Source organism: Eulemur rufifrons, chromosome 26 (assembly GCF_041146395.1).
Source record: "Eulemur rufifrons isolate Redbay chromosome 26, OSU_ERuf_1, whole genome shotgun sequence".
NCBI classification, from domain to species: domain Eukaryota; kingdom Metazoa; phylum Chordata; class Mammalia; order Primates; family Lemuridae; genus Eulemur; species Eulemur rufifrons.
In genome coordinates this window covers 5,910,931-5,927,873 of record NC_091008.1, presented here as the reverse complement: position 1 = coordinate 5,927,873, position 16,943 = coordinate 5,910,931, and the positions used below count along the sequence as shown (strand labels likewise).

The following is a 16,943-nucleotide window of genomic DNA, read 5'->3' as shown; positions in this document are numbered from 1 at the left end:
GGGGAGCCCCACAGGACACACTTAATTCCCCCCAGCAACAAGTCGTGACAACACATGTTGTCACATACTGTCTATTGGGGAGCTTACGAGGGACTCAGGACGAGGGAGGTTCGCTTGTGTAGGCAGTAGGTTTCTTAGGCCAAACTACAGTAATCGCCGGCGTGTCTTCTGCTGGCCTTCCTGGGAGGCGTGAGTCAGCACACCCGTGTCACCACGGTGTTATCTCCCGTGTGAACCCATGGGATCGCACTTCCCCGTGGCATATTGCCACCATTGTTCTGAGCCACGTGTCAGCGCATCTCTCCTGTCAACTCCCGGGAGCCTGCCCCGGCACACTCGCTAGCCGGAGCCCACGCCCCACACTCGGCGCTCAGGTTCTGTGTCGGGGCTGGTCTTGTGGGCACCAACTGCCTGGCACATTCCAAAGTTCCACACCGTGAGAAGGAAGGCAGGTGCTCAGCGTGAACTACACCGTTGGCACACGCCGTTTAGGCACAGTGAGTCGTACTTATCAGGGAATGGCAGGAACCCTCCTGAAATCTTAAGTTCCTGATGCCACCCAAGAGCCAACCTTGCCAGCCAGCCTTTTGCTGAGAATAGCAGTCTCGGACCTGCTGTGCTGAGTCTTTTTTTTTTTTCCTTCAGTTTCAAGATGTTACGGGGGTACAAACGTTGAGGTTACATATATTGCCTTTGCACCACCCAAGTTGAAGCTACAAGCATGTCCATCCCTGACGGTGCGCATCGCACCCATTAGGTGTGCATTTGCCCATCCCCTCCCCCCCAGCCACCCGCCCAGCACCCAGTGAATGTTACTTCCATATGCACACATAAGTGTTGATCGGTTAGTACCAGTTTGATGGTGAGTACATGTGGTGCTCATTTCTCCATTCTTATAACACTTCACTTGGAAGAATGGGCTCCAGCATCATCCGGGATAGTACAAGAGGTGCTAGACCACCACTGTTTTTTGTGGCTGAGTAGTGCTCCATGGTACACGTATACCATATTTTATTACTCCACTCATGTACTGATGGGCACTTGGGTTATTTCCACATCTTTACAATCGAGTGCAGATGTCTTTATTGTAGAGTGACTTTTTTTCCTTTGGGTAAATACCCAGTAGTGGGATTGCTGGATCAAAAGGTAGTTCCACTTTTAGTTCTTTGAGGTATCTCCATACTACTTTCCATAGAGGTTATATTAGTTTGCAGTCCCCACCAGCAGTGTAGGGAGTGTTCCTATCTCTCCGCATCCACGCCAACATTTGTTGTTTTGAGACTTTTGGTAAAAGCCATTCTCACTGGAGTTAAGTGATATTTCATTGTGGTTTCGATTTGCATTTCTCTGATGATTAGAGATGTTGAGCATTTTTTCATATGTTTGTTGGCCATTAGTCTATCTTTTTAAAAGTTTCTGTTCATGTCCTTTGCCCAGTTTTAGTAGGGTTATTGGATTTTTTTCTTACTGATTTTCCTGAGTTTTACATTGCTTCTAGCTATTAGCTCTTTATCAGATGTATAGCATGCAAATATTTTCTCCCATTCTGTAGGTTGTCTGTTAATTCTGGTTGATAGTTTTTTGGCTGTGCAGCAGATTTTTAATTTGATCAGGTCACATTTATTTATTTTTGTTGCTGTGATTGCCTTTGGGGTCTTCTGCATTAATTCTTTGCCTAGGCTGATATCTATGAGTTTTTCCAACATTTTCTTCTAGAATTCTATGGTTTCATGCCTTAGGTTTAAGTCTGTTATCCATTGTGAGTTGATTTTTGTGAGAGGTAAAAGGTGTGAGTCCTGTTTCAGTCTTCTACATGTGGCTATCCAATTTTCCCAGCACCATTTATTGAATAGGGACTCTTTTCTCCAGTGTATGTTTTTGTCTGCTTTGTCAAAGATTGGATGGTTTTATATCTGGGTTCTCGGTTCTGTTCTGTTGGTCTATGTCTCTGTTCTTGTGCCAGTACCATGCTGTTTTGGTTACTGTAGCCTTGTAGTATAGCTTGAAGTCTGGTAAAATGATGCCTCCCAGTTTGTTCTTTTTGCTTTTCGTAACTTTGGCTATATGGGATCTTCTCTGGTTCCATACAAACGTAGAATTATTTTTTCTAGATCTGCAAAAAACGATGTTGGTATTTTAATAGGGATTGCATTTAATCTGTAGATCACTTTGAGCAGTATAGACATTTTAACAATGTTGATTCTGCTGATCCATAACCATGGTATGGTTTTCTATCTGTTTGTGTCCTCTGCTGTTTCTTTCCTCAGTGTTTTGCAATTCTTCCTGTAGAGGTCCTTCACCTCCTTAGTGAAATATATTCCCAGGTATTTTATGTTCTTTGTTGCTATTGTGAAAGGAATTGAATCTTTGATTTGGTTCTTAGTTTGACTCTTGTTGGTGTATATGAATGCTTCTGATTTGTGTACATTGATTTTGTAACCTGAGACTTTGCTAAACTTATTTATCAATTCCAGTAGTCTCTTGGCAGAATCTTTGGGGTTTTCTAAATATAAGATTATGTCGTCTGCAAAGAGTGATAGTTTGACCTCTTCTGCCCCCATTTGGATGCCATTTCCTTTTCTTGTCTGGTTGCTCTAGCTAGGAATTACAGCACTGTGCTGAATAGAAGTGGTGATAGAGAGCAACCTTGTTCTTACTGTACTAGTTCTAACTGGGAATATTTTCTTTTATTCTTTTCTTTTTTTTTGACAGAGTCTTGCTCTGTTGCCTGGTCTAGAGTGCTATGGCATCAACCTAGCTCAGAGCAACCTCAAACTCCTGGGCTCAAGCGATCCTCCTGCCTCAGCCTCCCAGAGTAGCCGGGATTACAGGTGTGTGCTACCATGCCTAGCTAATTTTTTCTACTGTTCCTATAGACGGGATCTCACTCTTGCTCAGGCTGATCTCAAACTCCTGACCTCAAGTGATCCTCCCGCCTCGGCCTCCCAGAGTGCTAGGATTACAGGTGCGAGCCACCGCGCCCGGCCTAAGTGGGAAAATTTTCAATTTTTCCCCATTCAGTGTGATGTTGGCTGTGAGTTTGTTACATATGGCTTTTATAATATCGAGGTAATTTCAGTCTGTGCCTAATTTGTTAAACGTTCGTATCATAAAAGGGTGCTGAATTTTGTTGAATGCTCTTTGTGCATCTATCAAGAGGATCATGTGGTCTTTGTTTTTACTTCTATTTATGTGGTGAATTACGTTTATGGATTTGTGTACGCTGAACCATCCCTGCATCTTTGGGATGAAGCCCAGTTGATTGTGATGGATTATTTTTTTGTTGAGCAGCTGAATTTGATTTGCTAGGACTTTATTGAGAATTTTTGCGTTTATATTCATATTGGATATTGGCCTGTAGTTTTCTTTTTTTGTTATGTCCTTTCCTGACTTAGGAATCAGACTGATACTAGCTTTGTAAAAACGTGTTGGTCAGGTCGCACTGCGCCGGCCGGGTGAGCGTGGCCCTCCGGATCTCTGTTTTCTGTTGAATTCTTCCCAATCTCCAGTCTTTGGGAATGTGTCTCTCCATCACCTTCTTTCATGCGCTGAGTGTCCACGCTGCTTCTCTGCAAATCCACGATGCTGTTTTTGGAGGGAGCCACCCATGCGTGGGCAGCTGTCCCCGCTCGTCACCTCCTGCCCCGGAGCGGTGGGCTGGGAGGCCACACTAGTCCACCGTTTTTTCTCTGTGCTGAGTCTTTCTGCTCAGTTTCTAAATTTTTACTTAGAATTTTTACCTAGAATGGATGTTTACTTAGAACGTTTTGACTTGGAGCTTCAAGTTCGCATCACATGATTTGAGTTGTCGCCTAGGTGGGCCTTGGTCCGTTGTCACTTAGGGAGAAGCCTTGGCCCGGATCGGTGGCTGTTTGTGTCTGCGGCATTGTCGCCACTGTGCTGCCTGCCTGTGGGTGTCACGCGTTTCCGATGACGGCGCAGGTTTGCTGCTTGCGCCTGTCCTGTTACCAGCATAACCCTGCCCCGCTGCCCCCGGCCCTGCCCTGGCTGTCAGACTTTCCAGTCCTGACCCTGCCTGCAGGCCCGGCAGGCTCAGACGTGCACCTGCTGGGTGCTGCCTTCTCAGAAGCCGTCGGTGCTGTTGTTAATGGCCTTGCACTTAAAACCCATCTTACCATTTCGAAACCGTCCCAGGGGAATCTTGCTCTGGGATTGAACCTGTTTGCCTGTAGGCTGTGCCCTTTTGTTCCTGTTTCTTCTCCTCACTGGTTTTCTGCTTTGAGTTTTAGCTGCCTGACTTCAGAAATCTCACAATGACAGTCATGGTTTGGGACTGTTTTTTACTGTCACCTCCTTGTTTTTACGGGCAGGTTCGTTCCAGCTGCCGTGCGTCTCTCCTACGCACTGTTGGTGCCATGGAGGTTCCAAAGCGGTGGCTCTGCAGGGGCTTCCTGGTGTCCTGAGGGCGTCTCGACTGTCCTGGCCTCTGGCCTCGGTCTCCGCTGTGTTGGGCCACATGTGTCCTCTGGCTTCCGGCCTGAACCGCTGCACTTACACTTGCCTGTGAGGCGACCTAGTGGCCTGTTTCTAGCCACACTAGCTGTTCCATGGTCCCTGCTGCAGCTATTGCCACACTGTGGTGACCCAGGGATTGGCTTGTCACTAAACACACTCCACACCTCAGGGTGGCTCCCGCTGCAGCGCGGCCTGGTGAAGGGGGTGACCCGTCCTGCCCTGGCCTGAGTTCAGGGAGTGCCACCTAGCAAACAGGAGTGAGTAACCGCCTGGTTGGGTGGGATTGGAGGTCGGGGAGAAAGTTTACGTGGGCAGAGAACTGTGCAAATAGGGCACCTGTTGTTATTTTGCACCTTAGGTATGCACAGTGCTGTGTCTAGTTGCCTTTTAATTTTTTTTTATTGTGGTAAAATACATATAAAATTTGCCATTTTCGCCATTTTTAAATATACAATTCAACGGCTGAGTCTTGTCACGATGCCCTGGGGACAGGAGTCTGTGCCACGATTATTTAAGTCGTACTTGTTGCTGATTTAAGGGCTGCAGCGGCTGCTCTGACCCGGCTGCTGAGCTCGGGAAGCTGAGAAACCGGATTCCTGACTGTGTGGAATTCCAGCAGCCGCCTGGGCCCAGCGTCCGAGCACAGGGCAGGGGGTTCAGAGCGTGGCCTTCAGAACCTCGATTCCAGCTCCAGCTCTGCCGTCTACCTGTTGCGTGATCCTGGAGATGCTTCTTAGCCTTATAAGGTTGTTTGGAGAATTTGTTGTGTTCCGCAGAAAGGCTCGAGAACAGCAGAACAGTGTCTGGCAAGGAACACGTGTCTGGTGAACGTCGTCGGCTTGTCGTCATGTTCATTCAATATTTGGAGTGGCCTGGTGACAGAATTCACACGGGATAGGAAACTCGACTGGTTTCTTCTTCCTTTTTCGCTGTTTATGTTTTCTTTCTTTTAAAAAGAAATTGTTCTTCTGTTGCTCCAGGTTGCCGCAGCGACTGGCCACATGGTGGTGTTGGTGGACCAGACAGAGGACATCCTGGCAAAGTCCAGGAGGGGGATCGAGGACAGCCTCAGGAGAATGGCTAAGAAGAAGTTTGCAGAAAACCCTAAGGTAACTCCTGACGATCCGTGTCTTTCAGACCAGTCCTCTGTCTGCGTCGCATTTAGTGGGGGTGAGGGTTCTGCCTTTGTTTCCTTTCTTTTTCTTTTTCTAGAGCGTTTGTGTAAAACTCATTTCCCCATAACTTTAAACTAATGTAATAACACAATCACCAAACAGTCGGGGGGGGGGTGCTGATTAGAAACAGGAGACGTTAACCTGGATTTGAGGTTGAAAAGAAAGTTTTGGCAGGTGGTAAACTCATTCTAGAAGAACACTGAGAATCTGGAATTGAAGAACACTTGTTTTGCTCAAAGGATGGAAGAGGGAGAAACAGGAAGATGATTTTTGCACTTGTGAGTTCGAAAGAATAATATAATAAACATTGTATTTAGGTAGAAACCTGTGGTTGCTTAGATAGTATCTTCTGCCTATTTATGGGAAGCTAGAGAGGAAAACAGAGTGAATCGTTCTCCCTGTCCAGGAGCAGAAGAGAGAGGGGAAATTGAGGAGCTCCTAGGAGGTTGGGGACTCTGGTTTACCAACTTGTCATCGGATCTGGCAGCTTTTCCAGTGACTTTCACTTAGGAGTTTGCATTTAATTAGAAATACTGCACAGGTCACCCGAGTGAACTTTTGCTTGCTTTTGTCATCTTGTTAAAGTTGCTTAAGATTGTTTTCCCTGGGGCTTGGATTCTCTCTCCGTGTACTGGCAGAGAGGTGTGTAAATAGACCTTCTGTGGTCTTTGCCTCTGGTATCCACAGTGGTGTGTCTAGTTCCTTTTTAATTTTTTAATTTAAAATATAGATAGCATAAAATTTGCCATTGTAACCATTTTAAAGCACATAACTCAATGGCATTAATTACATCCACACATTTCATAATGTAAGTGGAATACAGTATTTACTCTTCCGTGTCTGACTTTTCACTCAGCATAAAGTGTTCAGAGTTCACCCGCCCCGTGGCATGTGCCACTGCATCCCTTTCTACAGCTAAGTGACTTCTATTTCATGCCTGCACCCCATTTGGTTAACGTCAGGGCAGAAAGCCTAGTGGGTGCTCATGGTGCGGGTGGAGAAAGATTTCTTTCTCATGAAGACATTATGATATAAAAGTTAGAAAAGCATAATCTTAGAGGAGAGAGGGAGAGAGAGAGAGAGAGAAGGGAAGGGGGCAGGGGGAGAGCAGGAAGACCGGGGTGGCCTCCCAGTGAAAGAGAAGGGAGCGCCACAGCCAGGGGGTCAGAGAGCAAGCAGGAAAGAACAGTAATTGTTGTGGAGTAATTAGCAGGCAGGCGGGGACTTGTTATCTCTGAGCCCGTAAGGCTTATGGCAGAGGGTGGGATTCTGCAGAGATATGGTTTTGGTCGGGGGACTGAGGCCTGGAGTTTGTCCTCCTGCTGTCTGTCCTGGAGTTTCTCAGGGACACCTTGAGGCCATAAAACAAATTCTAAAAGCAGTTTCTGGTGAATGTGAAAAGAAAGATTTACATTTCCTTTCTGTCTTTGGCTCTTTTCCACATTTGTGAGGACAGGGTGCCAGCCGGCTGGGGAGAGAAGAGGGGAGAGTGGGCAGAGCTCAGGATCCGTCTTTAGCTGCCGCTAGAAAATTGCGGGATTAGATACGTTCCTGTTATTTCAGCAGGGCCGGCCTTTCGGTTGATCCATTCATTTGTTAATGGAATCCGGTGGTTTTCACCTTTTGGTTATTGTGAATAATGTGTAATGAGCGCTTGTGTACTATTGGTTTGAGTCCTTGTTTGCATTTCTCTGGAGCACATACCCAGGAGTGGAACTGCTGGATCCTGTAGCACTCCTGTGTTTACCCTTTTGAGGAACCAGAAGTTTTCCATTAGTGACTGTCACTTTACATTCCCACCAGCAGTGGGTTCCAATTCCTCCATGTCCTGGCCAACACTTGCTATTTTCTGTTCCGTTTTATTTATTTTCCCATTGTAGTCATCTTAGGTGAGAAGCGGTATCTCATTGTGGTTTTGGTTTGCGTTTTTCCTAATGCCTACTCACCTTTTAAAAACCAGACGGGCGGGAGCGGAGATAGTTCTGTGCTCTCATTGATGAAATCCAAAGAATAAATACCAAGGTAAATATTAAGATCTTCACCTGTCCCTTGTGTTTGGGGGACCCCATACCGGGGGTGTAATGATGGGGGTCCAGGTGGAGGGGATTGTAAGAGCCCTGGGCTGAGGGTTGGAGTCAAGGGCAGAGTGAGTCTGAACCCAGACAGCTGGCATTTCCCTCGTTTACCGTGCAAACCTCCAGCCCTGTCCTTGGGCTGAGGCTCTGAGCCAGACCCCGAAGGGGAGCAGGTGAGCAGTTGGCCCCGGTGCCGGAGTTGCTCAGCTCCTGACCAGCAGCTCCTTAGGAGTCTCCCCTGCTGTGTCTGTCCGCTGCCGGGACACCGTGGCAGAGGGAGGCCTCAGTTTCCCCGTGCCTGGCTCTGCTGACAGTACAGTCTCCGCACGTGGCATTTGAGCACGTGGATGGTCCGAATGCCGATGTGCTCTCGGTTAAAACAGACCCCAGATTTTAAAGACTGAATGGAAAAAAAGAATACGAAACATCTCAATGTTACTTAATGTTGATTACATGTTGAAGTGATAGTGTCGTAGATATATTGGGTTAAATAAAGTTAATTTCACCTATTAACGTCTTTGCTTTTTTTAACGTAGACGATAGAAAATTTTAAATTACCTATCACCTCACATTATATTTCTATGTAACAGCTCAGATCTAGTTACTTACTCTGTGATGATTTTGGATGCCTTTGGTGATTCAGACTATTTCAATGCCCTGTAGACAAGTGACCTCTTGAAATAAAATGGCAGCTCAGGGAGGCACCGTCTCTGTTTCTGCCCTACCTGCGGTCCGCGTGGGGGGACCTGGCGTCACAGGAGGGAACTGAGGGAAACACAGAACTGCGGGCTCTTTGAGCGCAGCGCTGTGTCGGGCTCGTGTCTGAAACCCCGGCTGCCGGCACGCGACGAGCAGTTATTTGGTGACGCCTGCTAAGCTCGGCGTCCTCCCCCAGCTCTCGCCTTGCCCAGCTCGGCTCTGCCGCCTGTTAGAGAGGATCAGGCAGCGCCACCCCTGAGACTATCGCGTGGTGCTGAGCTAAACTCCTGCCCTTTTCTTGAGAGACAATTACCAGCTTCATGGATGCTCAGGGGCTCCAGAACAGGTGCCATGAGCAATTTGGCAACCCAAGCAGAGCTAACTACGAGGCTGAAAAATCACACAGTTGGGATCGCGTGCAGGCAGGCTCCTGCCCTGGTGCCTGGGCATGCCCTGGGATGCCAGCCTCCCTAAGCAGAAATGCGGGGAGTTTCATCTCTGGGCATTTCACAGAGCGCATCGGAGCTGTGTCTGAGCGCTCTCTTCTCCTTCCTCCCGCTGCATTAGGCCGGCGACGAGTTTGTGGAGAAGACCCTGGGCAGCATATCCACCAGCACGGACGCGGCGGCCGTGGTGCACAGCACGGACCTGGTGGTGGAGGCCATCGTCGAGAACCTGGCGGTGAAGAACGAGCTCTTCAAAAGGCTGGACAAGTTTGCCGCTGAGTACGTGATCCCTGGGCAACCCTCCGGGTTCCGAGGGCTGTCCCCGGCCGCGAGCTTTCCTCCTCGCTTGCTGCCTTCTTCCAGGATCGGGAATCTGCTGGCCGAGTCCCTCTGCCTCTCTTTCTGCTGCCCCCCAGCTGTTCGCAGCACAGCCCGTACTGTTGCCCCTGTCCCCCACCCCACTCCCGGTTTGCTCCCTGAGGCTTGAGCTGCCCTAATCTGTCCCTGTCCCCAGGGAGGGTGGAGTTACCCACGGCAAAACGGTGGGGTGCACCCAGGGACAGGCCTGTTTGTTTCCTGCAGCGTGTTGCTCGTGGGCCTCCCGTGCCCGGGAACGGAGCAGGCTGGGTATATGCCTAGACGACTGCCAGCAACCTCAGAGCAATTTCACGTCGCCCCCTATTTTGGGTGGGGCCAACAGAATGAGACAACTGGGAATGTCACTGTTTGTGCAAAGTTCCCCAGAACTCTCCTCTGCTGAGCTTTGTCTGGGTTCCGTCAAAACGCTCCGAGGAGCATTAAGGGAGCGCTGACTGCTCACCAGGATTCCTGGCAGAGGGAGGCAGAGGAGGGCCAGCCACACCTAGGCCAGGCACAGGGGCGCCCCGGCCTTGGCACTGTCTGTGCCGTGGCAACAAGCCTGTGCTCTCGTGATGCTCTGCTCCCCCCAAACTCCAGAGCCCTCGCCTGTGTTTCTCTCCTGGCTTTTGGCGACTGTGACGCCTGACTGACACATGCTCTTCTTGGGGTTTGCTTGGCCCCTTCTTGGCTGGAACTGAATGACAGTAAAATTATGTGACAAGCAATTCTCAGGGAGCCACCATCGAGCAGTGGCTAAAGAGTGACAGTTGCATACCAGCCTATTGGAATGTCAACCCTCAGAGCTGTGTGGCCCCGGTGGCGGGAGAGGCACTGTCCCTAATGAGGAGGAGAGACCTGTCCTCCTGTGGTCCGTGTGGCACTGCCGATCGGCGTGCTCATGCGTTTCACGTTGGCATTTAGGGGCCGCAGGAACATCTGACAGAAACAAGACACTTTCCATAGCCCTGCTGGCTGCCCAGTCGGCCTCCAAGATAAGGAAACACCCGCTCCAGGAAGGGGAGTTTCATCCAGCAGTTTCGCCTCTATTGAAAGGGTGGGGATTCCCGGTGGCATTGCAGGGCCGGCCTGCCCCCTGGCGTCGGTGTCGGGCAGCACAGGGGCTGCCGAGGGCCCGGTGCCAGCCCCCAGCCACTTCTCTCTCTGACCTTGCAGAAATCCTCAGTTTTGCCATCTGGGGTGTGAGTTTAGGGTCCACAATTGCTAAGACCTTCCCAGGTGTAACTGTCCAAGGCCAGGTTTCCTGTGAGCAGAATGGCGGTGGCGTGCCCGCTGTCCAGAGTTAGTGGTTTAGGAAACTGACTGAATTCCGCTCACTTTCCCCGGGTGCCTGCTGTGTCTCGGGCACTGTCCTAGGCCGTGTCACCTGACTTGGCGCGAAACACGACACGGAGAGGAGAGGGCATAACCATGGCAGGTGTCTGCAGACGTCACTTTGCTGCTGGCCCTCGGCCGTGCCTGTCTGCGCTGTTTGCGTCCTAGGTCACCACCCTCAACGAACACGTGCGGTTTCCTTGTAAGCCGCTTTATTGAGATAGACTTTACTGTCAATTTTACAGTTAGAGCCTGTCATGGGAGAAGGAAATGTATTCAGATGTTTTTTTTTTTTGTCTAGTCAGTGAGGACCCTGCCCGGCCCTCGTGTGCAACTCACAGCGGGCGGGTTTGTGCACCTATGTCCACCAGGTGGCGCTGCAGGAGAGCCTGGGCGTCTCAGACTCACCCGCCACTGTCCTGTGGTCTTAAAAATTAACTTTGGTTTAAGTCAGTGTGGACTTTTAAATATTAATAATTTAATATTTTGTACACACAGAATAAGTTGGTAGTGCTTTTTGAGGGGATTTTATAGGCAGAAGACCTTGAGCTTGAATCATGGATATCCTCCCCCCCAAATCTACCCATGTAACCTTCAAACCTCTTTCGGACCATGTCGGATTTTCTGTTTGCATTTTAATTCCCATCCAATGGAAGAGTGAAGCTGTTCATGTGAGGGAAGAGGCCTTAATTAATGTTTATTATCAGACGTTTCTGGTTGAAGATTAGGTGTGTGTTTAGAGTTTTTTGTTGATTTTAGGTGTCTGTGGTACATCCTTTCTGTCGTTAGTCATTGATCACTTAGAGTGTCACTCTGTGACTCGGGTTGGTTAAGTGGCTTGATTAGCCACTTCCTTTTATTCTCACGTACCATGGAAGTTAACCAGTATAAGCAGACAGGAGAAATTTCGTTCCCCACAATTACGAAAAGATTGGTGAAGGGTAAATATACCTTTGGAACAGGTAATTCCAATTTTACTTAATTTAAAATTTCAAGATTTAAATAAAGGTCACTTGGTCTCAGCCTCTCGCATGCAGATGTGTCTTTTCCCCGACTTGCTCTGCGGGACAGGACGTGGATCTGGCCGTCAGCGGTCACCGTGCATCGGACCCTGCCGGCTGTTTCCAGGATGAGACTCGTTCTGAAACGCCGCCGTTTTCTCTCTCCGCAGACACACGATCTTTGCCAGCAACACTTCCTCGCTGCAGATCACCAGCATCGCCAACGCCACCACCAGACAGGACCGGTTCGCTGGCCTCCACTTCTTCAACCCCGTGCCGCTGATGAAGCTCGTGGAGGTCAGTGTGTGTCTGCGTGCTCCGCCGGCTTTCCCGGTCCTGCCGTCCCGAGTCACGCCGGCCTTGCCACCGGGGATGGCATGGCGTGGATGTTAGCAGGAGGGTACAAGGTTGTCCCTGTGCTTGTTTCTCCTGCCCCAGTCTGTCCTTTTCAGAGCCACAGGATGTCACAAGCACCCAGTATCCAGGGAGGTCCCTGTACTTGGTTTCTTCGCAGCCCTGTGTTTTGGCCAGTGCTGTCCAGGGCTGTTGACTTTGGGGAATGTCATTTACGTATCTGAGCCTGGCCTGGTGGGCAGGGCGGAGGCATCAGACCGGGAAGGCAGCGTTAGCGACCACTGGCTTGGTGGGACCGCAGAGGGGGACCTGCACACGTCCAGATTGTCTTGTCGGGTCAGTCTGCCCCGTGCTGCAAGTGCAAGGTGGTAGACCCGCAATACCACCTTGTTCACCGTTCCTGCGGTGCATCCTACCCTGCGTGACAGTGCCTTGGTATTGTCCCCGAGGAGGCCTGTCTCCTGTGTGTTGTGATCAGACCTACTACAAGCAGCTTCCAATAGCTTTGACCCTCCGGGTCGCGACCCCGGGAGGTGGAGGGAAGGCCAGGGAGGGCTTCGCCGGCGTCCTGCGTCTGCTTGCCGGCCTGGAGCCTGGGTGTGAGGGACATGGAGTCACCACAGACGATTTGCACCTGGACGGTGGCCACCTGCCTTCACAGGGGCTAATTACAGGGTCTGGGAAGCAGCCACTATTAAAGTCGCGTTTGTTCTGAGGTCGAGGAGTTATTGCCGTGCGAACTGTGGGGGATGCTGCCCACGTGGGTGACATGGAGCCAGGTAAACCTCCAGGGACTGGCCCCGGCCCCCCAGGAGTGTGTGTTGGGGTCGATCGTCTTCACTGTTGCCGTCTCCGCCTACCCCCTTTCCCTCCTTTCTCTGTCTCATTGCTCCACCCAGCAAGAGGGTCTCGCTGTGTCACCTGGGCTAGAGTGCCGTGGCATCATCATAGCTCACAGCAACTCCAACTCCTGGGCTCAAGCGATCCTCCTGCCTCAGCCTCCCCAGTAGCTGGGACTACAGGCACGCGCCACCATGCCCGGCTAATTTTTTCTATTTTTAGTAGAGACGGGGGTCTCGCTCTTACTAAGACTGGTCTCAAACTCTCGACCTCAAGAGATCCTCCTGCCTCAGCCTCCTAGAATGCTAGGATTACAGGCGTGAGCAGCCTTGCCTGGCCACAATGTTTGTTCTTTCACTTTAGCTCTTGCTATGTGTTGCTGGTGGTGAGCACCACAATGAATTGTATAATGAGCTGAGTGGCTCCTTCACTTGGGACTGGACTCATTTAAGGGTGGGTGTGTGTGTGTGTACACACATATTTCTCCACAGACTCCGTGGAAACCAAGAGCAGAATATCCATATGTAGCACATTGCTGTTTGTTAAATGAATGAGCAAACATGCATCTCTCCTGTTCACAAAAACAACGGACCTTTGCTATCGACTCCTTTAAACCAACACCGTATTGTTACAACTCTGTAGTTAACAGCGTCCTTTTCCTGGCTGGGTCTCTGGTTCTGATGGAGACGTTTCGGGGCGGCCTCCCGAGCAGCTCTGGGGCTGCCGTCTGCCTGTGGTCCCACAGCCGTTCCTGGTCCGTCTGTCCTGCTGCTCATCTCGGCCTGCGAGGTGCCCTTTTTCTGTTCCGCACGTTCACCTCCCTCAGTGCCATGACGTGGCACCTGCGCTTGGCCCCGGACGCGGGGTGACGCGGGGTGAGGTGCGGCTGTGGCGGCCTCCTGGGTGCCGCCTCCTGCTGTCCTGGGCCGTGAGCACGTCGGCACGGGTGATAGCGCCCTCTTCGTTTATAGACGCCTTTCAGCCCGCACAGACGGCTCGCTAGCTCGTTAGCCAGAGGCCCTCTGAAAGGGGGGGCACGCCAAGCATCGTGACCCCCGTTTCTCAGCAGAGCGGTGAGGCACCCGCCTCGGTCTCACGGAGGGTCTGCAGTACGAGCCAAGCCCGTCTGCTTTGGCTCTGGTCGAAGTTCTTTACTGGTGTTGAAATTTTATGTAAATACGTAAAGTTTAAATTCACCCGGGTCTGTCCACTTGCCGAACTCTGACTTCTGATGGATGAATTCTCTAAGTGTTTACTGAGGGCCGACCGTGCCAGGCGGCGCGCCTGGTGCCGTCTCCCGTAGATGCCCTCGAGGTGGCAGCTGTGTGCCTCCCTGTGCCTCCCGGAGGGTCAGGAGCGCTGCCGCGGCGGGTGGCAGGCCCTGGCCGCGGCCCTGCCCGCGGCCCTGCCCGCTGTCAGCTCAGGCTGCCTTTGGCAGGACGAGTCTGTTCTACACGAGGGCCACTGGCCTGGGGCACATCTGTGTGGGAGAGCGTGGGGACACGGAGGAAGAGTCACGCGTGTGACTTGGGCAGATCACTCCCATCTTCCTGGGGCTCTTTCTCACTGTCTGTGATATGAGAAGGGGGTTCCTGCTGGGAATTTGAAGGGCAATCCTCGTATTCTCCTACACTTCCAGCTGCCACTCTGACGTCACTAACGATGGCAAGTAAAACGACCAGAGCAGCATGTACTGAGCACTTTGTACCTTCTAGGAGTGTGGTGAGGGCTTTACTCCCCATCTCATCTCATTCTCAGCTCCGTGAGGTGGACAGAGTGATTTCAGGGTCATTTCAGTTTCAAGAAACGTACCCAGGGCCACACAGCCAGTGAGTAGTGCAGTCGAGCCTCGGTCTGACTCAGCAAGAAAGTCTGTAAAACTGTCCTGCACACGCACACACACATGCACACACACATGCACACGCACACATGCACACGCACGTGCACACACACACACACGCACACACATGCACACACAAGCGCGCGCACATGCACACATACACGTGCACACATGCACACATGCATGCACACATGCACGCACGCGCACACACTCATGCACATGCATCACGCACACATGCACACACACGCGCGCACACATGCACACACATGCACACACACATGCACACGCACACACACATGCACATGCACACACACATGCACACACGCGCGCACACACATGCACGCACACACGCACACATACACATGCACACACGCACACACACGCACACACGTGTGCATGCGCATGCACACACGCACACACATGCACACACACATGCACACGCACACACACATGCACACACGCGCGCACACACATGCACGCACACACGCACACATACACATGCACACACGCACACACGTGTGCATGCGCATGCACACACATGCATGCACACACACGCGCGCACACGCACACATGTGCACACGCACACCGCACACAGACACATGCGCACATGCACATGCACACACGTGTGCGCACACACGCATGCACACACGCGCACACACACGTACACACACATGCACACTCTCTTGTATTTTAAGTCTTGGTTTTGTACATTCTGCAGTACTGCATTGTCTTAAAATGGACATTTTTGGGAAATACTTTGTTTCTGGCTCGAGATCCCTACTATACTGAAACTGTAAAATTATTGTCACCTGTCTGGACCCTTTTTTGATCGGTGTTTCCTCAAACCATTCTACTGAAGTTATTTGCCGACTCTCTGGTCCTAATTCTTTGCTTTGCATTTCCAGGTCATTAAAACACCCATGACCAGCCAGAAGACGTTCGAATCTCTGGTGGACTTCAGCAAAGCCCTGGGAAAGCACCCTGTCTCTTGCAAGGTAGACAGCTTGGGAAGGCGGTGATGTTTTCTGGAACCTGACCGATTTCCTCCTCCTGCTGGAACGATGTGAGGAGGAGCACTGTTGACTTCAGGGCTGCCCACGTGCTGCGGAGAGCCACCTGGGCGTCTGTTCCCGTTGCAGGCAGGGAAGCCGTGCTCCTCAGCCAGGCCTGAAGCCATCGGGACCGTCTGCGACCCGAGCGGAGCCAGGCCTTCCGCTGAGTAGAGGGCTCGGCTCCCTGGCCCTGGCTTTTGTCTGTGTGGCTGCATTTTCAGAAATGGTTTTTGTTGCTCCATCAGCTGGGCCGCTGGGAGTGAGGACCCTGCGTGTCGGCAGCAGCTGGTGGACACACACATCCCCAACAGAAAACTAGGACTTGACTTCTGGAAAGAGCACTGCAGGTGGTTGGGGAAAGGCTGAGACAGGACGAGACCGGCCTGCCCAGAGCAGCGTTAATGAAGCTGGTTCCCGGTGGAACGTTGCCTGTGTTTTCTTGTGTGTTGTGCTGTATCTCAGTAAGACACAGGCTGAGTAGAAAGCACGCTTGGCCTCTAGCTCTCCCCCTGCTTACGCTGCCCAGTGGTGTAAAATGACCCCCAGCGGTTGGAAGGATAACCTACTTCATTTTGGTTACCTTCAGTTTTTCCATTTCTTTTAGTTCCTCTTCAGTTTCCCCAAAACTTAAGGACTATACTTCTGCAAGATTTTGCAGTTTTTCTAAAGGGGTAGTTGGGTCGCCAAATGCCACACAGTTACAAAGTTTTACCAATAACTCGTCTACCTTTTTGATCTTGATCCTTGATATCATATGGTTCTTCTCCTGGCCTACTTTTGCTTTCTAAAATATTCTTAAGTTTGAGCTCACAGTACTGTGTTAACCCACGAAAGCTCACGTTGCTCATGGATCCTGAATAAGCCATCGGTCGAGGGGGTCTCAGGAACCGGACTAGACCGGCACGTGCTGCCTCCTCCGGCCCAGGGGAAGTGTCACTTTTAACACCCATTTTGAGTTCTATGGTTTTAAATTATCTGCATTTTTTAAAATCACGTTAATAGCTAGATACTGTGGTTGCACTTTCTTGCCCATTTGTGCATTGCTGGAGGAAGGTGGTGATGGCATTAGCAAGAACATCGGGGAGGCAAAAGCGTGTCGCAGGGGAAGTGCAGGCAAAGCCGGTGACGTCTGCGGCACGTCAGTCACTAGTTCACGGGCAGTGATGGCTCGTTCTTCTGTCAGAGTGGCCACAGCATCGCCGGGGATTGAAACTTCTTTGTCTCATAAAACTGTCCTTGTTAGATCATCCTGGACCTTTCTCTGTGTGGTGTCTTTGCGCTTTCTGGGGGTCT

At 50.9% G+C, this 16,943-nt stretch overlaps 1 protein-coding gene across 3 annotated transcripts in view; it reads left to right on the top strand.

Moving 5' to 3' along the window:
* Positions 1–16,943, top strand: part of HADH (hydroxyacyl-CoA dehydrogenase) — a 41,796-nt gene that overhangs the window by 15,266 nt on the left and 9,587 nt on the right. For all 3 annotated transcript variants that reach the window (XM_069459067.1, XM_069459068.1, XM_069459066.1), the window contains exons 2-5: positions 5,457–5,585; positions 8,993–9,150; positions 11,735–11,861; positions 15,504–15,593. In XM_069459067.1, coding sequence (XP_069315168.1) covers positions 5,457–5,585; positions 8,993–9,150; positions 11,735–11,861; positions 15,504–15,593 — 504 coding nt within the window. The remainder of the gene's footprint in view (positions 1–5,456; positions 5,586–8,992; positions 9,151–11,734; positions 11,862–15,503; positions 15,594–16,943) is intronic.